This window comes from Bubalus bubalis, chromosome X, assembly GCF_019923935.1.
Source record: "Bubalus bubalis isolate 160015118507 breed Murrah chromosome X, NDDB_SH_1, whole genome shotgun sequence".
Lineage (NCBI taxonomy): Eukaryota > Metazoa > Chordata > Mammalia > Artiodactyla > Bovidae > Bubalus > Bubalus bubalis.
Genome location: NC_059181.1, coordinates 9,406,843 through 9,429,528, shown reverse-complemented (window position 1 = coordinate 9,429,528; position 22,686 = coordinate 9,406,843). Strand labels below are relative to the sequence as shown.

Genomic DNA, 22,686 nt, shown 5'->3' with positions numbered 1-22,686 from the left:
CCTGATGCAAAGAACTGACTCATTGGAAAAGACCCTGATGCTGCAAATGATTGAGGGAAGGAGGAGAACGGGACGACAGAGGATGAGATGGTTGGATGTTGTCACTGATGTGATTGACATTAGTTTGAGTAGGCTCCGGGACTTGGTGATGGACAGGGGAGCCTGGCATGCTGCAGTCCATGGGGTCACAACGAGTCGGACATGACTGAGCGACTGAAATGAACTGAACTGAACTGAACTGAGATTGAAAGGCAGAAAAGCAAAAGGGCAAAGAGTCATGGCCCAAAGGTCAACAGTAACATCTCACCAGAGCAGAACGTAAAGTGTAGCTCTGACTGGTTGTGACCCTAGAAGTGGGTTCTTCCACCCTCCATGCAGGAGTTCTAATGTGCCTTGGCATGGATCCCAGCAGGATTGAGCCTCAGGTGCCCACAGATGCAACCTGCTCATTAACCCCCATTTTGGCTTTCTCCCTTGTCTGGCTTGCTCTTCCTTTCTTTCTGCAGCACTTTCTAGATGAACTCCTTGCACTGGAGACCTGTCTCAGGATCATCTGTGGGAGAAGCCAAGCTGAGACAGACAGGAGACCTACCTGTTGTTTTCTAGCTCTTCATCTCCAGATCCTAAGCTTGGCATCTGGGGCTGGCCCCTCATATGTTCCTTCTAACTAAGAAGGAAATGAATGCATGCAAGATCTGCACAGTAGTGGAGGCAGTAACTTTCTCCAGGTAGTGAGGACTCCATTACAGAGTCGAGCCAACTGACTCAAGTCAGCTGTCTGGGGTGTGGTGGAGTTTGTGGGCCTCCACATGTACCATGCGCCCGTCCTCCATCCTGCCATGGGCACGGCCCTCTGCCCATGGAAGGGCCTCTCCCAAGGTGGTGCTCCCTCCTGCTGCGTGGCCCACACTTGAGGGTTTGTTGATGTGAGGATAGAAGAGCCTCCATCTGGGACAATTCTAAAGTTTCATCCAATTCCAGAGCTCCCTGCTGGATCAGCCGAGGCCTCCACTGTAGCTGCATTGGTGATTGGCTTCTCTTCGTGCCCCTTCCTGCTTTTCTCACTGATTAAGATGCATCTCCTGAGAGCCCTCCCCAGTTTACCCTCTGCCTGCAACGTCCCATCTCAGAGGGCAACCTGAGACTCAGAGATGCCAAAGAGGGGGTTCTTCCACCTCTGTGAATGCCCGAGCTGATGCTTTGATTTCACACTCGGAGGCATGGGATGCGTTTGGAAAACCAGAAAGGGCCCCAGCAGTTGCCACTGTCATTTTGTTATCCCTCATGGTGCCTGGGGACTTGGAAAGCAGCACTTGTAAGGTGCCTGGCTTAGTTACTGGGGTGTAATCGTCCCACCTCCCGGCTCATTACAGGCCAGGTCACACTTCCTTCTTGTCGCTCTGGTATTTGCAGTGGATGACCGCGGGCCAGGGCATCGTACACGCCGAGATGCCTTGCTCAGAGGAGCCAGTCCACGGCCTACAACTGTGGGTTAATTTGAGGAGCTCACAGAAGATGGTGAAGCCTCGGTACCAGGAACTGAAAAGTGACGAAATCCCTAAACCCAGTCAAGATGGCGTGACCGTTGCTGTTATTTCTGGAGAAGCCCTGGGAATCAAGGTAAGCCACGCCATGGGGTGTTTGTGGAAGCTGAGGTGCATGGCGACACGACACTGGACCACTCTGGGTCTGCAACTCTCACCGAGTTTTTCACAGTTCCCATCTCGTGGGGTGGACTTGCTTCGGAGGTGTCAGAGTAAGTGCACTCTAAGGGAACCTGGAAGTTTTTTGCCATGTGCTAACCCTTAGAGTTAGGAAAATTATAGGAAAGCAAGCTCATGTAAAAAATTCAGTAAAAAAGCAGTTTTCAAGATTCATCTTAACATGTGTGCAGATTGGGTCTGTTTCCTTTCATTTATAGTATAGTCTTAGATTAGAACAGTGCGTTTCAGAAACAAGATCCAAAACTGACTCTACTCCCTGAAGATACATTTAAATTATTTGTGCTCAACTTAGGAAGGACCATATATTGCTACATCATAGAAAGGGTTTGTTTAAATTGACTTGAACATTTATTTAATCCATTTATGTCTTATTGTTGTTGTTCAGTCCCTCAGTTGTGTCCGGCTCTTTGTGACCCCACGGACTGCAGCACACCAGGCTTCCCTGTCCCTCACCGTCTCCCAGAGTTTGCTCAAACTCATGTCCATTGAGTTGGTGATGCCATCCAACTCATCTCATTCTCTGTCATCCCCTTCTCCTCCTGCAAAGCCCTTTATGTCTTATACATTCTTCTTAACTGAGACTTTATATTTCGCTTCTGGGTCCCACCTTTTAATCGAATGAGATCAATTTCAGCTAAATTTCATGGACAGATGTTGGTACGGAAAGGGTATGGTCAGGACTGCGTTAGTCACATACCTGCTTCCCGGGAGCTCTGGGTTCCTAGCTAGGTCGTGTGGTCTCTTAGGTGAGGTTCCACAGAGACAGACCCAGAGGTGAGCACTCCTCTGGCAGTGGTTTTAAAGGGAGTGTCCCTTGGGGAACAGAAACAGGAACCCGGACAGTAAAGGGAAGGTAGCTGAGCAAGGGTGTCATCTCAGGCAGAGTCCCAAAGAGGACTCGGACTCGAGAGGATCAGTCTGCCCCACCCCGGGCAAGGGAGCCGGGCTTTCGTGCTCCCTTTCCCCAAGTTATTACTTACGGCCATTGGTTTGGGGTGCGTGGCACAGAAATGGTTAAAAAGGATGGAAAGGGAGATCCGGGAGAGGCTGAGACCTCCAGTTCCCCGCTTGCTACCTGTTGTCTATTTTCGGTTGTCTGTTAACCCCTTCAGTGGCATCAACATATGGGGACCCACTTTGCAATTCTTTGTGCAACCAGCCCTTAAAGCTATTTTAAATGCTAATTTAAATAAATTTAAATTTTGTTTATATGCACCCACAGGGATGGCGGCTGGGCAGTGGGATGCACCTCGTGGTTAGCAAGTTGGTCGTGATTATTGGTGAGGACTTCCTGGTTTTTATATTTCCTGTGCTGCAACCGCAGTTCTTTCCTGTCCTGCGTCCTTGCCTTGTTTCCAGTGCAAATAGAAGTGATTGAGGAAAAGCATATCAAACTTCACTCCCTATGAAGCATTCATAACTGACTGCTGCCTGTGCCCTGGCAGGCCTCTGGCTTCACTTTGCAGTTGAAAAAGTTGCCCTTCATTGTGTTTCTGTGACCCATTAGTACGTTGCCAAGCATTTGGGCAGCACCCTTCTCAGCTGTGCATCCAGGGTTTCCTTCTCTTCAGCTCTATAGAGAGATCTTTACAGGTACACGGCAGAGCACATGGAGGGTCTAAGAGAGCTGAATTGGTGCAGAGGAGAGGCCCTTCACTCCATTTCCCAAACAGTTTTCATTCTGTGTTTTCAGGACTCCAGGGATGGGCCTTCTGGGGATCCTGAGGCCAATGGTAAATTTCCCTCTCTCTGTTTAAAGCAAAGCACAAGGCTTTGCCCAGTCACGTGTATTGGAATTGTCTTTAAGGTTTCTCCTACCAAAAAAGTGGAGCTATCTGAAGCTGAAAAGAGAAGTTAGACAACTGATTTAATAGATAATCAAAGCTAGCAACATCATGAATCCTTAGTGTTTACAACTGCTTCTCATTTACAGAAAATATAATGCAGTTTTAATGTCAGAGCTGGTTCCATTTACAGGCAGAAGGACATTTTAAAGCACTTCCAAGCAGCAGACCGCCTGGTCTTGCAATCCCAACCAAGAATTAGAGACCAGAAGTAATGTTTTAACTTAGTGAAATAATATCTTGGTAGCTGCTGGCCTCTTTTTCCCTTTGTCAAGTAAAATCTCTGAAGTGAATTACATTCTCCTAAATAAGTGATCAATCTTTATTATGAGAACATTTGAATAAAGGAGTCTTGAAAGCCTGGGCAGCATTCGTTTGGACTCTGAGAGGCAGTGTGGTGCGATGGTTAGTGGCATGGACTCTGGAGACATAGACGACCTGGATTAGAATCCCCACCATGAACCAGCTGTGTGGTTTATGGCAAACTGCTGAACTTCTCTGTGCTCCCTTGTTCTCATCTGTAACACATGGTTGCTGTGAGGATTAAGTGATTTTTTAATACTCAAAAATTTAATACTGAAAAGTTTAAAAGTGAGTTTTAATACTCAAAGTGTCAAAATGGCATCAGACGTGTTGTAAGCACCACGTAAAAGGTAGCTGTTTTATTATTAGTTTGATTACTTTGTGTTAACTTGGGCAGAAGCTTGGCTGAGGTTTCTGTGTGTGGTCTATGCTAAAAGGACTTGCTGGGATTTGGGAAAAGTCTTTAACCTGCTCTGAGGAAAAGACACTAGCATGAATCCTTGTACACACGGAAGGCTCTTGACCATTTCATTCTGGGTCTCATAAGAAATGTCGTTTTGCACACTTGAAGCCTTAGTATCTGCTTACAAAGGAATGATTGGATCTTTAAAAGCCTAGATCTACCATAAAAACAAACTGAAGGTTGTTTTGCATCAGGAAGATAATTTTAAGTTAAATCATGAGATGAGGCTGAGAACATACCTTTCAAGAGACTGATATGCTTATAACCAACCAAGAGTCACCAACAGTTCCCTTCCCAACAACTTAAATATCTAGAAAATGGAATTAGTGACCATTTCAGTGCTTCTCCAGTTTTAATATTCACCTGGGTTTCTCAGGGCTCTTGTTAAAATGCAGATTCTGATTCAGCAGAGCTGGGTGATGCCTGAGAATCTCCATTTCTAACTGGCTCCCAGGTGATGCTGATGCTGTGATCTGGGGACCATGGTTTGTAACATGTGTGACACCCCCTGAGATCCAAGACACAGGAGTTTACTTATCAAAAGGGACAGTTTGGTTAGGTGCCTATAGAAGATATTATGGTCCAGCTCTGTGGCTTTTGGCAAATCTTTTAACCTTTCTGGACTTCAGTTCCCACAGCCACAGAAGCCATGAGGGAGTCTGTTGCAGAATGCTGGAAGCTTTTGCAAGCAGTACGACTGACCTTGTCATAATCCCAAAGGTGGATGTGTCCCTGTTCTCCCAGTTATATGTGTCTGAGCATTTCCTCAGCTCTTGAGAAGCCATGGCCAATTTTGAGGAAGATTCTGCCAGGAGAGCATCATCTAAAGTGAAGGCTGAAAGGGGGAAAAGATAAAAATGGGATACTTTGAATAGTTTCTGTCGCTTCTGGAAGGTCAAAAATCACATGTTCATTTCATGAGAGTATGAAATTCTCCAAACTCCATTCCATCTGTATCAGGCAGCCAATCAGGAATATTTATTGCCAGTTCTCTCTGGAACGTGATTCTTTCCCCAACAAATGCCTCTTCTTGCCTCCTGCTGTTTAAAATTCTGTTGTGTCAGAAGCAAATGTTAAGGAGGCCTCAGCCCCACCAGGGTCAGAAAAAGGCGATCTGGAGTCAGGCTACTGAGTTCAAGGCCAGTTCCACCACTGACTGCCTTTAGTGAAGTCATGTAAGCTTGCTGGGTCTCCGTTTTCTCATCTGTAAAATGGAGATCGTTATAATGACTCAGAGGGTCCTTGGGAGGATTAACTTGGTTAATACGGGTAAAAAACTTAAACCAATCCCTGGTGTAGAGTAAGGCCTCTAGAAGTGGTTGCTGCTTTTACTTCTTTGCAGAAGCTTTGTGTAGCATTCACGTGGCCTACAGACATAACAAGAAGAAGCTTCCTTCTGATGAGCAGACTGTATATTCATGTATTGGATAACCAGACCTTTTAAAAATTCACTTTCCAAAAGAATTTGCCAAACATCTCATGTAATTTGCTCAAATCTTATTTACCACTGTGCCCCCAGCACCTGAAACAGGGCCTGATACATACAAGGCAATCAGTAAATATTTGCCGGGTGCAGAAGTGAAATTAAAATGTAAATGAACACTGGATTGCGAGAAACAAGGGTAAAGTAGTAAGATCGACAATGTAGGGATTAAGAATGACTGCAGTAAGCTTAATTCAAGCTAACTAAAAAAGTTGAGAGAACAATACAATTAGCTAAATTCTAGTTTCCAATGAAATAAACTATTTAAGGAGTTCGGAAGCAGGGAAGTAAAAACCAGATTGATTTTTTTCCCTTTAAATATGAATTTTGGGCTGTTCTGCAAGACAAAGATTGTTTCCTGCAGGTTTCTTAAATTCAAGCAGTGATAATGATCAATGAGCAGAGGTTTGGAGGTTCATGGTTCCCTTTGGGGGTCCACAGACAGGTGTTTCATTGCCTGCAGTAACATCTCTCCTGAGTGTTTCAGGGCATGGCTTGACATGGAGTTGTGATGTACTTACTGGCTTTCAGTGCGTCCCTGTGGGCTCTCTGCCTTCTGGGCCCCAGTTTAGCCCTGGCTGGCATGGGGAGACCCCATGTCCCTTGGGCCAAAAAACAGCCTGCTCACTAATTAGCCCATGTTATGGGCTGGCACGTGATCTGTAACCAAGCCTGTGATTGTCACCTCTGATTCGAAGAGCTGAGGGTGTCCCCAGGCTGTGGCAGTCCGCTGGTGACCACACATGCCTTTTCCTAGACCAGAACTAGAGAGAAACCGTTGCCCACCATACTACTTGCCAGCTTTTGTTTTCATCTGGGAAACTCCAAGGGCACGAAGTTATTTGCAACACTTTATCATCAATCTAGAATTTCACCACTCTCCCCTTTACCTTAATTTGATTAAAAAATATGTAGTTTATGTAGCTTTCGAGGAAATAACTTTATAGCTTGTCCAAATGTCAGTGGGTTTTGGGCGATAACACTGGGCAGTAGACTTAGAACATTTTTACATTGTTTCCATTTAGCTCTTTCAGGGGAAATGTGAATTTTTAAAAACTGGATTGGCAGTGTGAAATAGATCTTGCCAACTTCAGAGTTGGCACCAGATTCTCGGCTCGCCTCCCCCCTAGCCTTTGTGAGCTACCTTCTGTTCCCTTGGTGATGAGGGGAAAGCTGACCCCCTCCCACGGGAGGCCTCTCTTTCCCAAGCCCAGAACAACTTCTCAAGGCAGCATTTAAAAATCAATAAATCTTGTAAGCAGGTAGCACAGGAATTCTTCTTTTTTTCTTTGAAGTATTCCAGCAAGTTCATGACAAAGAAGACTGGCTAATCTCCCAGTAGGGGAGGTTGCAAGTGGGGCGGTGGGTTTTTGACAAAGGGATCTGGGTAACAGGGTCCAGCTGGCTCGAGAGCAAACAGGGAAAACAACACTTGCTCAGAAAGGACTCCTCTCTTCCAAAGGCCTCTCTGTTAATTGCTTTTATTTCTAAATAAGCAGAGCACTCTGTGATAGACTTAAAAACTGGACATTAAAAAAAAATTCCCTTTGGGTTGGAGGGAGATTAAGGATGAATCTGAGACTTTTCTCAGTATGTCTTTTTATTTTTAATTTTGAAAGATGTAAATATTTACATATGTAAAACAAGTTAAACCAGAAGGAAAAAAAACCCCAAACCTTAAAACCAAGCAGAAACAAATGAAGAACCTAAAAATTTGTGTAAAGATCTCAGACCACACAGAGAAAATACTTATTTTAAGGGCTTTTAAACACAGTTTTCTGGGTGTACAGTTTGAGTGGGGTATACTCTAAAGGCAAAAACATAAAAAGTTTTAAGCTTCATTTTGTATTTGTATTGTTAATGTTGGCATTACAATTTTAAAATGGTCCTGTACATATTAAGAAATAAAACAAATGAGTAAGTTTGTTAACATTTTTAGGAATTAGGATTTTTCAGTATAAGAAAAATAGGTACAAATATAAAAGAGCTTATAAAAAAACTGTGTTATTCAATGTTATATTAAATACTAAATATTTTTTAATGGATGGCCATTATCTCTAAGAGGCAATTTATGGAAACCTAATATAATTTGATCATTGTAGGCGTTTAAGATTTTTAATGATGCGGTTTTGTCTTACTTTCTGACAACAGTTTCCTTTTCCTCTGGGTTTTATTTCCATTGCTTTTTCTTTTATGGTCCATGTTTAATTAGACGCTATGAGGAATGGTTTTTTAAAAAGTTCTTCCTAACAAATTCACAAGCACCTAAATAAATTCAGGCTGAATTTTCATTTTCAGATTTTAAATAAATATTTTAATGAGTGAGTGTGGGGAGAGTAATGAGTGAGTGTGGGGGGAGAGGAAAGGAAATACCACACCAGGCAGAGAGCCTCCTGGTCTCCCTTTGACACAGGACGAGGGGGAAACAGCAGTTCAGGGAAAAGTTTCTGTCAAGTGTGAAGCCCCATAGAAATGTGGAGAGAAGTTTACCATTTCCATCTGCTCACTAGTCATCATCGAGGTCCAACCCAGGTCCTCTCTACTTTAGTGAAGCCTTCTTAGCTGCCATAGGTCTATGCAGCCATCGTGTCTTCATCATTCAGGGGATTTGGGGACTGACTGTTATCATTTAATTCCCAGGCCCCATTTCTTTATGAGTTCTGTTCATTCAGTCATCAGACGCCTGCTGTTTGTACAGTACACAGTGCCCTGGAGCTACGATGTGAATAAGATACAGCGGGTCCTCAAATAAGGTCACTGTCTAGCTGGGGGGAGAAACGGGCCAGCATCAGAAGTCGCATGTGGTACAAGAAATGCTAAAACAGCAATGTGTACAACTTCCATGGTAGTCTGGAGGACAGATAAGTAATTTTGCTTGTGTGGATGGAGAGAGAAAAGGAAAGAAAGAAAAGCGAGAGGGCAGGGGTCCTGTCTTGTAATGGCTTATAGAAAAGACTTGGATGCTAGGGGTGCGCTGGTTTTGGGGGGAATCTTGATGGGAGGCTGGATAGGCAACCAGAAGCAGCCAGATCCTGGTGGAGTTGCAACAGGGCAAGACGAGACTATGTGAGACATTGGAAGAAAGGAAACGCAAACCCAAGACCCGGATTTTACCTTAGGTTGACCTCGGTTGTATATATATTCCTGCATCCCTCTCTCCCAGGGCTTTTCAGTAGCGTAGTTTGAGGGTAAGGTCGGGTGGGGCGCTGTGTGCAGCCCTGTCTCATCTCACATTTCACAAAGCCCTTCATTCTGTAGGACCCGCCCCATCACTGGCTCAGTAGCCCAAGCAGATGACCAGCCTTGTTGCACAGACAGGTGCCAGTCTTGGTTCTGATTGAGTGTTGAAACCAGGCTCGGTCAGGTCTGTTATTCTTGTTAAGTAAATAGGAAGACACCAGAGAACTTGTCCTGAGTTGGCAGCCGTAGTTGGCATTTCACTTGCAGTTAGGAATGTTCAAATAAACAGTGGTCAGGATCTGTTCACATCAGCTCTACAGAAGGCTGCTCTTGCCTAGGGCAGCCCATTCACCCCAGAAATACCATTCTTGGTGCGCACGAAGGGTGCCAGATGTTCTTATGCCTTTAAGATGTCCCTGCCAACCTAGTCACTTAGCGAGAACATTCCAGTGGTGTCAACAAGCTCTCTTCTGCCAATAAATGAATTATGAATAAGTGTACTTTTAAGCCAAAAGTTATTTCTTGAACCATCCATACATTGTTGGCCATTACTAATGAGGGTTACAAATTAGTAAGGGTTTTAGACTAAGGGTATAATGGAAGCTCTAAAAAGCAAGGTATCACCTTCAGTAAAGGTGAGCAGACACTTTCCCTGTCATTAGAATAATTTCTCTGGCAGTCAAGGCTTGTCCTTTTGGGATATAAGAAGTCTTTTCCCAGAACACAGTACAGAGTTTTTCTAACCACAGTGAAGGAAAACAGGACAGCTTCAGAGGTTCTTGCCTATTGCATTAAAAACTGAGTTCTTGTGGATCTAAATGAAGTGGATATTGGTATTTTAAAAACTGGTACTGGCATATATAAAGCTACACCATTGAGAGCTACAAACACCATACTTTATTTTGACCAAAGCACAAATCCTTGGGACCATGTGGCTTTTGAACAGTTTGAGCAAAGTCACACTAAAATGTGATGAGTAAATTTAGTGTCAGGTAGAATTATGATTACTTGAAGCTTCATTAAGAATTCTCCTGTGGTCAGATATAGGTACTCCCTGAGAAATAAGAATTAAAAGTGTTCAGCTTTAATGGGCTCTAAATCATGGATGGGGATGACTCTGTAAAAGAGGAGCATGTGTGGTCTTCAAGCCAGAGGGAATCCTCTCCATCATTCATTGCAGACCATGGGCTATTGCACATACTCTTAATAAAACAAGATAAGGAAACGGTCAGATCCCACCATTCCTGGAAGGACTCCTGTTGGTCATTGGGAGATTAGGAGCATTTTTCAGGAAGGTATTTATGCCACCATAGTTCAGTGTGGTACTGAGGGCCATCTTTGTGTAAGACCCTGTGAAGATGTAAGGGAAAAGAGGAAAAATATCAGGGAGCTGGAAGGGCACGGGGGAAGGACAGACATATTCACTGCTAACATGAGTATACTGTGCTGGGTCACCAGGCTAGTACACATGGCGGGTTTAGGGGAAGGCAGAGCAGATGGGAGACTCGGCCCAGTCTGGAAGGGACAGAAACAGCAGGCCTGAATCTTGGAGCCAACTGGCCTGGCAAAGAAGGATGGAAAGAATCTAGACAGTACGAAGGAGATAGCGGGAGTGAAAGTAATGCTGTTCACACGTGTCAGTGGCCAGTGGAATAACAATGCTTTGAGGAGGCCTTCAAAACTTATGCCCATTGTTTTACGCATGAAAATGGTTAATCATTTTTATCATGTGAAGCTTTTCTTGTAACATGGTAATTTCTCTCTCTCTTTTTAACTTGTCTTTAACTATGAATGTATCAAAGATGTTTCACCGGGCATAATTGCTCTTCTGCCCGCTCTGCCTTTTCTCTCCCTCTCTGCATGATCAAAACCAAAACAGTGCAAAATTTCAAAGATACAGTACATTCACATCACTGTCTGTAGGAGCCATCCACGTGGAGACTGGAGGGGTTCCATTTGGAACACAGCATGGATTGAGTAAGCTCCAGGTTCAATAAAGAATAAAATAATGTTAATTTCCTTCTTTTTCATAAAACTGTAAGCCGCTCATGAAGCCCCCTTGCTCTCTTTGCTTCCATGTAGATGATTATTTTTTAACAAGGAAGGAAACCATGATGGCCCCAAATTTTCTTTCCTGGTCCAACTATGAATAGCAATTGGAAAAATTTAAATGCTTCATTTGGAAGGAAACCATTTTGAAACCCAGAACAAGGCCCTTCTTTCCCACCACCTTCAGACCCCTGCCTCTGGCCAGTTTTCCTCACATGCCTGGCTGTGGCTGCCCAGCTTATCAGGAGTCAGTACCCATCTACATCTTTGTCTTGGAGACTTTGAGTGTCTCTGAGTAACTGTGGGCACTTGGCTTGTGGATTTTCCCAGCATCAGGTACTGATTTAAGGCCATCTGTTACTGATTAGTCCAAAAGAAGTTTTGAGTGAGAGTTCCTGGTGACTGTGATTAAATGTTTTCATAGGTTTTAACTGACAAGAGTCCATCAACCAGACAAAAGCAGCAGAGAGGACTTAGAATTGGGCAGAAGTCAGATGTAGGGAGTTGAGGTGCAGGAGAAGACCAGAAGATCAACCTCCTTCCCATCCCAACTCGGAATGAATTGCAAGGTAGACTCGGAGAAGTCAGCTGGGTGGAGGTCCAAATAGCATCTTTGTGCGTGTGTGTGTGCTCAGTCGCTTCAGTCGTGTCCAACTTTTTGCGACCCCATGGACTGTAGCCTGCCAGGCTCCACTGTCCATGGGATTATCCAGGCAAGAATACTGAAGTGGGTTGCCATGCCCTCCTCCACGGAATCTTTCTGACCCAGGGATTGAACCTGGATCTCCTGCATTGCAGGCGGATTCTTTACCACTGAGCCACCAGGGAAACCCAATACCATCTTTATTACTGGAGAAGAGCAAGTGACCTGTGTCTGAGACCTTGGGGACTTCCTACTACTTCCCTACTTTGTTATATGTGTCTAGGCAGAGCTGGACAGTCATAGACATCCTTTTCAGAGGCAGACTTATTATCTCATGGCAGAAGGAGAGATAGAGGAAAGAAAAAAGGAAAAGCCCAGAAGGGTGTGAGCTGAGCATGTGTACTTCCTCAAGTTACCCTCATCAAGAGGGTACCATTCTTCCCCCTCCCCTCCACCCCCAAGGATGAGTAAGGAGGGCAAAGAGCAGCTGGCAGTTGCCTCCTGGGGACATCAGGGAAGGGTCTGGAGGCTCCCACCAAATTCCCCAGTGTTTCATTCTGTTAGCCTATTGGATTTGACACTTAGCAATGAGTGCCCCCCTCAGGGAAGGAGAGGAGAAATTTATCAGCCTGGACCTCCTCCCACCAAAACGAACTTCTGTGTCTGGGATAAGCTGGGCTAACCAGAAAATTTTGAAATGGGCACAGAGAGCCTTTCTTAACATCAAGGTATATCACATATTCTAGGCTGCACCTTGACTCCCTATCTTATTTCCCTGTCAAAAATATATGCAGCCAGGTTGAGTGGTGTATAAGAAGCCCGAGTGGTAGCATAAGAAATATCTAGATGTTAAAATATCCCAAATTTGAACAGATCCCATCATCAAATCTCTAAGAAGAAAGTCAGATTCTGATCTAAAACTCCTTGCCTTTATAAACCAAATCAAAAGAAATTATAATTAAAAATTCCATTCTAAATAAAATCCCAAAGGTGTTTCACCCAATTTAAATTCTGCTCTGCTTTGGTAGAACATGGATTTTCTTTTTCTTTATAAGCACAGTAGCCCGGGTTGCCCTCCTGGACTTGATGTGGCTCCATCAGGACTGCTAAACTTAAATTCATTCTATCCAGTTCTCATTTTGTCTTAAAAAATATCCCTAAAACAATAGGACACACATTTACTGTAATACCAGGCCTGGTTCCATGAGACCTTGTTGCACAAGCAAATCTCCAAGCTCTAGAGCAGTTACATCTGCAGAAAACTGATGTATGTGATCAGGCCAGAGCATCAACATAGTTGGGAGAATGAAGCCATGTATCCATAGTCTTCCATTTGAGGTTGGTGGCAACTCTGGACAGCAGCTCTTAAGAACATCCTCCAGCCAACTGTTGAAGTCAGAGAAGAATATGAAAAGGTAAGCCTCTAACCAATGCATAGAAAAATGTCTTTCCTAATAATCTACCACTTTACACTCTATAAGTTGACAAAAATCAGGAAGTTGGGTATTATCAAGTGCTGGCAAGGATAGGAAGAAACAGAAACTCATGTATGGTAGGTGAGTGTAACTATTCCTTGTGGAAGAATGTTAATTATTTGACTGAGAGCCACTGGGGTGATGGGGTTGGACCAGGGAATGATGGAGCAAAAATACAAAATAAGAGGGGTTTTCATGGCTTTGTGTGATCATGTGCCATGACCACTTGCGTTACATGTGCCCACAGTGTGGGTGTGGGGGTGTGTGTGATGGGGAGAGAGAGAAGGAGAGATGGATTGATTTGTGTCCAGCAACAGCTTTCAACTTGTTTAGTGTAGGTGATCTCCTGTGCGGGTGATTTAGGGATTCTAGGATGTCCTCACTCATGCCAAAACGTCTCGGCTACATTATCTGGACTGTACCATTAGAGAGTCAATCCTTTGACAGTATGATAGGCTGAAAAGAGCATGGACTATGGGGTCAAGCAAACTTGGGTCTGCCTTTCAGTTCCACTGTTTGATACCCCTGTGATCTTAGGAAAATTTGCTTTTGCACCTTCATTTCCTCATCTGCCAAATAGGGACATTAAGATGTAGTCGTTGGATTATCTGCATGGTATATAATGTGCCTAACCACAGAAAGAGTAATTCATAAATATTTGTTCCCCTTTCCCTTATCTGTCTCAATTTCTGTTCTCACATTCCCTTTTTATCATTAGGCTTTATGGACAGCAAATCTCTAGACCTTCTTGGGATGAGAAATGAAAATGGCTGACATCTTTTTCAGGCTTAAAGGGCACTATATTCAAAGTCAGAGCTGTCCAATAAAAATATAATGGAAGGCACATGTCATGTAAAATTTTCAGTAGACGCACTCAAAAAGGAAAAATAAGCAGCTGAAGTTAATTTTGGCAATATACTTTAGTCCGTTACCTAAAATATTGTCCTTTCAATATACTGCTGAGTCACTTCAGTCGTGTCCAACTCTGTGCGACCCCATAGACTCCACAATCCCTGAGATTCTCCAGGCAAGAACACTGGACTGGGTTGCCATTTCCTTCTCTAATGCATGAAAATGAAAAGTGAAAGTGAAGTCGCTCAGTCGTGTCTGACTCTTAGCGACCCCATGGACTGCAGCCTACCAGGCTCCTCCATCCATGGGATTTTCCAGGCAAGAGTACTGGAGTGGGGTGCCATTGCCTTCTCCGTGTCCTTTCAATATATAACTAATATAAAATTATAATGAGATTTTTGTTGTGCTAAGTCTTTGAAATCCCAGTTTGTCTTTTTTTTTTTAACACAGCACACCTTGATTCATGATCACCACATTTCCTGTGCTCAGTAGCCACATGTGGGTGGTGGCAGCGTTGCTCAGTGAGGCTCTGAGTGTTTTATATGTATTAGTTATTTTTCCTCCTAATTTTACCTGGGTTCTCTGGAAAACAGAGCCTAAGGCAGGTCTCATGTGCAGACCCAGGGCGGTGGGAGTGAGGGAGACAGGAAGCAAAACAGATGCTTGGTGACACAGGAGGCCTGTTCAGAAAACTGTAGCTCAGAACTTTCTAATGAAGGAAGAAAGAGGAAGCATTGTTCCGTCATCTTACATCTTTCATCCCTCTTTGGCCAAAGTCTGCCCCAGGGATGCTAATTCCCTGCCCTTCCAGACTGTCCCCAGGCCCTTCCACGCACCCCATCCAGCAGCTTGGATCCTCATTCCAGTCTAGGTGTGGAGGTCTGTCAGGCCAGACTCTGTAGCTACTGTATTCCCCACCCCATGGGGGTGATGGAAGCCATTCAGAACTTGACAGTCAACCAGGAGGGGCTGAGGTAGCTGGAGGTGTCAACACTGGCAGCAGCCATGGCACCCAGGGCCATCTCCGTAAGTGGCCAAGGCCTCAGAAGCCAGTGAAGCTGAGGGCCTCTGAGGAGAGACATAAAATGTGTCCAGTCAAATTCTCCCAACAGGCTGATGAGAGAAGGACCCAGGGCATCATGAGATGGTCAACTCGCCCAGGGTTATGCATCTAGGGAGTGACAGAACTGGCCTTCTAACTGGATGTCTGGCTCCCAACCTTGTGCTCTTAACCACAGACTTACATAGATTCTTAGCAATTCAGCACAACCCAACAGAAATCAGATTTTCTCCTGAGAGTGGGTTTCTTTTCCATGGGAACTTTAAAGATAGAGAGTGCGTAAGAGGAGAGATAGATGTTAAAGAGGGAATTCTTGACTCATCCCTCATCTTGCTAAGGAGCTAACCACCTCCTCCTCACCCAGGAATTATGAACAGTCCCCTGCCCTGGATGGGGGATAAGTACTGACCCCTTCCCTAGGTCTCTGGCCCTTCAGCAGCCTTGTCAACTCTTCAGGTTTTCAGAACTATTGCTGAATAGTAGGGAACTTCCTCTCTCCTTGTTTCTGGGTAGACGGGAGGCCCTATTTGATCCTTTGGAGCCTTTGAAGACTTTCTTCATTCAGATGGGTTGGTGTAGTAAGTTTGGGAGTTGATCAAGGAAGAGACAGGTTCCTGAAAGGTTATTGTGAGGTATTAAGATGTGAATGAAGTTCTTAGGGCAGCATGAGTCTAGAATTCCTGACAATATGAAATGCTTTTCAGAACCAGGCAAGACCTACTCTTCCTGTGGTTTCTGGCACTTGGGTTTGAGTCATAATGTCTGGCAGCAATAGATATGATACAGCAGCTGTCCACCCCTGTCATGTTGTAGATGAGGATGCAGTAACTCAACTGGGCAAAAGTCATACGGCTCGAGGTGGAAGGAACCTAGACCCAAACTCAGGTCTGCCCCATTTTATTTGCACAGTAGGTCTGCCTTTATCACACCCTTCAGCCCTTGTACATAAACTTGCTGAGTGTGTCTCTCTCCACTTTGGGAATGTCTTAGCTCATTTTCATGGAGGAAAGCTTCAGAATGAGCCTCCATCTTCCATCTCCACCAGAAGGGTATCTTCAGGCACTTGCCTTCAGATACTGCTATTATGTCAGAACATCTTGCAAGCGATTATGTGGGAGAAGCCCTGTGCCATAATTAATTCCCCCCTAGACCTACAATCAAAGCTTCATGTCCACACTGTGGTCTGTCTGCAGAGCTCTATGAGATCGTATGTTTGCCAGATAGTTTCCCATGTCGATGTACTTTCTCAGAAGAACTCTTAAAGCTTCTTAGTAAATACAAAGTGTAACTAATAGAGACTAAAAGCTTTATAAAGCTCTGTCAGGGATATTCTAGCATCGATTAATAGATTTGCTGACTTAGCCTTGAAAAACATTACCCATGGATGGGAGATAAGCAATAGGAAGTTTCCCTGTTGGCATATTTAGGGGCCATTTGTGATTTTATTGTTCTGTAGCCTTTGTAGGATTATGGATGGATTATTCATCTAAGAGATGGGCATTTGTTCTTTCTCTGTTTTTTATTTTCCAAAAAATTTTAGAATGTCTGTAACCCAATTTTGTGCAAAGATGCTGACTCAAAGAGTGAAGAAATCAAAGACTGCTTTCACAATGAACATGTCTCTGATTAAATTTTGGGACCTTGAGTCCTGTCAGTATCTTTATTCCCTTCCTCTTTAGCTCTTCTCTCCTCATGACCCCTCCCCCAAACACAAGGTAAGAAGGGGAGGGACTCGACTGTTCCTACTGATGAAAATGCTTCTTGAAAAAGGATGCTCTTGAGACTAGACTGTAGAATAACTTGGCTATATCCACAAAGGCTGCTCAGCTGGACAGCTTGATGGTTGAGATTTTCTGTAATCCTGTATTATTGATAAAAGTTAAAAATGTGGTTTGACCCTCTCTAACTATCACCCTATACAGAGTCATTGGCATTTTGCCCACGAGTTCCTTGTCTTCTCTTTGGGTAACACTTCATGTATATGTCAAAATGTAATTAAGGGTTTTAATGCTCCCCACAATACCTTTGGCACTAAGGATAGGAACTAATCTCTCCCACTCCTTATCAGAATTCTTTAAAATAATGAAGAATTCTGAAATCAGAGTGCTTTGGATTGGAGACAGAAGACTTACCCTTTGGTTGAAGAGCATCAGCCAGTTCTCAACAACAAGAGTTGGAATTTGGCTTTAAAGAATGGGTGAATCTACTTTTCATTTCCTCAAAGCATGCTATCTCCTGATGAAAGAGGAAGGCATGGTTCTCCCACAGGGGCCGTGGATCTGTCAGTGAGTTTCTTGAGTTGTACGGAGGTGTAAGTGGTGGAGAGAACAGATCTGTGCTGGTGGGTTCTCTCCCTAGTGCAAAGCCCTGTGAGAGCAGGAGTGTCGTGGCAGGAAGATGAGATGGGGAAGCCTGATGGGGGATGGGCTAGATGATGCCCAGAACTCCTGTGGAGTAGACCATCCTCTCTTAGTTGAAGTCTCTGAGCTAGTCCACCAATAAAGTTTTTTCCACTGAGGCTCTTTTTTTTGGTGACTGGCAGGAAGAGAACCTGCCTGAAATAGACCAAGTGTATGTGCAAACTTCGTGATAAAGAAGATGGTCATCTGTTGGGGAAAAGAGAAGAATAAGTCAACGGGGACAACTGATTAAGCATTCATAGAAAGAAACCAGTTTGGCTTCTGATCTCACACCTCACAGGAAAATAAATGTGACATAGATCAAAGAATTAAATATTTAAAAAATTTTGAACTGGAAAGATACAGGCAAACATTTCATGTGACCTTTGCATGGGGAAGACTTTCTGAGTTTAAAAGCATTGCAAGGAAAAGATTGGTAGAGCCGACCCATGTCAGAAATGCCATAAAAAAGCCAAAAACAAACTGGGTGACTTTTACAACTAACAGTATTAAGGGTAAATAGCCTTCATTTATTTTTTAAAAAACTCTCAGATAAATTGATAAGAGAAGCAACAAACTTCCTTGACCCCATACCCTGCAACTCTCTTTTTTCAGAGATTTCCAGGTTTTTTTCCCTTTTCTTTTTATTTTCCAGCAATTAATCCTTCCCTTCTATTTTTGAAGAAGAATGTATTGGGGAAAAAATTTAAATGTGCAACAATAGGGAATTTGTTGGAATGAGTTAACTTTCTAACAATAGGAGATTAGATGAATGGGGGGGAAAGCCAATATTTAGAGCACATAATGAGTTAGAAAATTGCCCTGTGGTATAGTGTAATTACAGAGACCAGAAAAACCAACAACTAGCAGTAGACAAGGGTGAAGTTGCTCAGTCATGGCCGACTCTGCGATCGCATGGACCGTCGCCTACAATGGACATAGGCTCCTCCGTCCATGGAATTTTCTAGACGAGTACTGGAGTGGGTTGCCATTTCCTTCTCCAGAGGATCTTCCCAACCCAGGGATCGAACCCAGTTCTCCCACATTGCAGGCAGACACTTTATCGTCTGAGCCACCAGGGAAGCAGTAGACAAGTTTGGGGAAATTGCTATTCAGTCACATTACCGTGGTGACCACCTCCCTTTTGGCCACATTGCATTTGGCCATAAACTTGTAGATATAGCAAGAGCCGTATTGAAATGTCTAGACCTTTAGACCCACAATTTCACTGAGAAAGGACAAAAATAGAAATGTGGTCAAAAATTTACGTGCAAAGGTATCCATCAAAAGTTAGCCATGATGCCAAAAAAACAAATGCTGAACATTAGGGTGATGATCCAACATGAGAGTGAGGGTCCAGGAATAGGTATATATACACTGCTTCTTTCTTTTATAAAATACTGAAAATTTGCACGTGTTACCCTAGAGTAATTTGCATAAGCAGCATCTAGTAAGATTGAGAATTCAAGTGCTTTTCCTAAAAAAAAAATCACTCCATCATCAAAGGTTTGAAAATAGTTCTCAAAAAGATGTGAAAACACTTATTGCAGCTCTGACATGTGACAAACTGCTGCCCCTTGGCTTTAGGGAAGGCCAGCATGGCAGTAGAATGAGTAGCATGCAGGGATAGATGGGAGGTAGTTATTTGTGGAAGGAGCAGCGGCAACATGAATGATATTTCATCTTCTTTTCATCTCATCTTCATTTCATTTCATCTCACTTATACATAGCAAGCAACATAGCAGGCACCTTTCTTTTCCTTGGGAAGACATACTAAGCCACATGGCTTCCATGTGGAAGTAATTTCATCTCCTAATTAAGATCACATTTATGAATAAAAGCAGAGGAAGGAAACCAGCTTAACACGGGTATCATACCGAAAGCCAGGGGAAGCGGGAGGTCTTTGAAGGCTGGAAAATGAAGGTGGTTGAGTTTCTGAAGGAAGTGGTTTTGTAGAGCGTGCTTTGTCTTGGTTGTTTTGTGGTCATTATTGGAGTGGTGTCTTAGGCTCGTTTAGGGTTTAATTCCGACGTATTTATAGAGAAAGAGAGACAAGGCTTGTCTGGATTTGGTAGCACCCCTGTTGTTAGTGGTTAGCCAGAATTTACCCTTAACATCTCATAAAGAGTTCTGTTACTTCACTTCTAGAAGCTTTGCCTTCATGATATTTGAACTGTAAGATTTTAAGCTATTGGGCTTTTAAAATACAGACAGAAACCTTTAAAGATAAGTTTCCCAAATGCTTTAAAGACAATTAAATAATGAAAAGAAAGGCGAAAGAGGAACCATGTGGAATTTTAGTACCTGTGCAGGCAGTGTTAATCAGGACCAAAAGAGAGCAAAAGGACGACGACAATAATTCTCTGATGGAATTTAGGTGCGTTAGTTTGGTTCATGCTGAAACAGATTTATGGAGAAATGTTTTATTTTAGGTTGCCTTGAACCAGTTTATTTTAATCCTATGGAAATAGATAGATTGAGGGCAAAAAAAAAAAAAAAGAATGATTTGTGTAAATAAATTTTCATTCGATTTTGAGGATCTATTAATAGTTTAATACTGCATTTGAAAATAAACAAAACAGAACACAAGAGTATGCTGAATGGCAATATTTCTGTGTGGTTGCAAATCAGCAGTGTGTGTGATGGAAAAATTAAGTCCAGATGTGCTCAAAGTGTATTGGAGGCTGGTGTTACCATCCTTGAGTTAAATGAAGAGAAATTATATTTGGTATTTCAACAGAGCTACCATAGAAGATCAAAATTTTAAAAAGCAAAACCTACCTGCTTTTCAAAAACTCTGTGCGTGTGTGTATATATATTCATCCATATATATATATGCATACACAGATTCATAGGAACAGCTTTCAAATTGAGTTTTATCTCAGTATGGATTAATTTAAATAGAATAGGGTACATACAGGTTTTGGGTAGTTGATTATTCAAGATGTGTTATGTTGAAACTGTCAATGATCTGATTTTCAGTACAAAGAGACTAGAATCAGAATCCTGTTTTAAGCTATAGATGTTGTTAAAAAAAAAAAAAAAAAACCTTCAAAATGAATTTAAAACTTCCCTGTAGCCCTTTTCATACTGTGAGGTTGTAGGATATATTTGTGGCTTTTCTAATGGCTCTCATTGGTTGTTTTTTGTAAGTTTGTAAATTAATACATAAGTACAGAATTCTGTGTCTATGTGTGCATACGCATATCTGTGTCCTTGCAGTATTAGGGAGAGAGGGGCTGCTATTTGGAGAGGCAGTATGGATTAGGTTGAGAAGCTAGAGGCAGGAAGAAGAGAAGAGCTAACCAGGAGGGCAAAGTTGATGGCTGGGGTTTGGGGCAAGAACAGCATGAGTTAACCAGTGGCATCCACACAGTCCCCACAGCCCGAGTGGCTCTCCCTCGCCCCAGCCACCTTCTCACTTCTCTACAGCTCTAGTCTGAGAAATCAGAACAGAATTAAAAAAAATTAAAAAGTGGGGGAAAAAACATTAACTTTCTGATTCAGAATTTCAGAACCAGAAATACATTTCAACATCAGTGAAGTCTCATCAGATTTTCGGATGGAGTGAACTAAGCCCAGAAGAAGATAAAGGCGTTGCTAGTCACCAGGAAAAGCAATACCAGCATCAAAGCCTCCTGGATGACTTCTATGCATACATTTTGGGAGACTTCTAGTAAAAGTTAAACCAAGAGCCTCTTTGTAATTCGCATCTTTGCTGTTGCCAGGGATACTGCCTTGGCCAGAAGGCAGAGATCAGAAAAGATGTTTGAACCAAACAGAGATTCTTTTTTCTGAAAGAGAGTAAAATATTGCCTTGGAAGAGGAGTCATCTGATACTAAGTGAAGTTTTCCCTTGATCTTTTTAGGAGTAATTTTAGAAGTTTTCATTAGGCAAAACCAGATCCTTTCCAGATGGTGCCTTACACACCTCATGATGCTAGAGGATCAGATCTGTGTCCCGTGGGTGCTGCCCTTGTTTCATGTGTATTCCAAGCTCCTCAGATTGATTGGGAATCTTTGGCCTCAGGTCACCCTTGATGTCACAGGTCTTTCTTCTTTCATTTATGTTCCCACAGGGGAATTCACCTTTCTAGTCTTTGAAGCTGTATGGATGCAGCTTGACCTCCTAAGCCACGTAAAAGCACCTACCAGACCACTTGAAGCCCAAAGCTTCAATTCATGGGACTTTTCAGGGAATAATCTTCTGATAGCATTATTTACAATTCTCTATTCCAAAACTTAATGACCAGACATATACTTGGGCCATACCTAATCACCTGTCTTGAAGAGAGGCATTTTGCTACATGTTGGTAAAGATATTGATGAATATACTATGTATACTATAAATAAATTTATTATTATACATGAGATTTTTCATAATGAAACATCATTTGGTGAATGTTATTGAACACCTACTATGTGACAGGCCCTGTGCATTGGCTCCAGGTGAAAAGGGCAGATATATGGCCATGTCCTCGTGCAGTTGACATAGTGCAAAATGATGCCCTTATTAAGGATGGTAAAGGGCTCTGGATTCTATCTTGTGGTCTATTTACACATCTGTGTTTCTATTGAGTGTAAGTATTTGTTAAAAAATACAACACATACACAGAAAAGTACACAAATCATGTGTACGACTCAGACGATTTTCACCGAGTGAACTCATCCATGAAACCAAGAGACCAAATACTGCCAGGCTCCAGAAGCCCCCTTTTAAACCTCATTCAGTTACTAACCATCCCAGGGTAACCACTTCTCTGATTTCTGATACCATAGACTAGTTTTCCCTTGTTTTGAACTTTATAGAAAAGGAAGCATATGTTTTATATATTTATTTATTTGGCTGTGCCAAGTCTTAGTTGCTACATGTGGGATCTTTAGTTGCAGGATGTGGGCTCTTGTTCCCCGACCTGGGACCGAACCCGGGCTCCCTGCATGGGGAGCTGGAGTCTTAGCCACTGGACTGCAAGGGAAGTCCCCAGAAGCATATTTTATATGATCTGTATCTGTTTTGTTTGTTCAGTACTATGTTTGCAAGATTCATCTGAGTTGTTGCATATAGTTGGGTTCATTCATTCTCCTTGCTGTGTCATAGTCTCTTGTATATTGCAATTTACGTATCTTTTCTCTCATTAAAGACATTGGGAATATTTCCAGCTTGGGCTATCACCGACATTGTCAGTGTCAAGATTTGAGTACCTGTCTTTC

At 42.9% G+C, this 22,686-nt stretch overlaps 1 protein-coding gene across 3 annotated transcripts in view; it reads left to right on the top strand.

Annotated features, from left to right (window-relative positions):
* PIR (pirin) overlaps positions 1-22,686 on the top strand; it is a 97,760-nt gene that overhangs the window by 38,324 nt on the left and 36,750 nt on the right. For all 3 annotated transcript variants that reach the window (XM_044937185.1, XM_006067076.3, XM_044937184.1), the window contains exon 5: positions 1,414-1,620. In XM_044937185.1, coding sequence (XP_044793120.1) covers positions 1,414-1,620 — 207 coding nt within the window. The remainder of the gene's footprint in view (positions 1-1,413; positions 1,621-22,686) is intronic.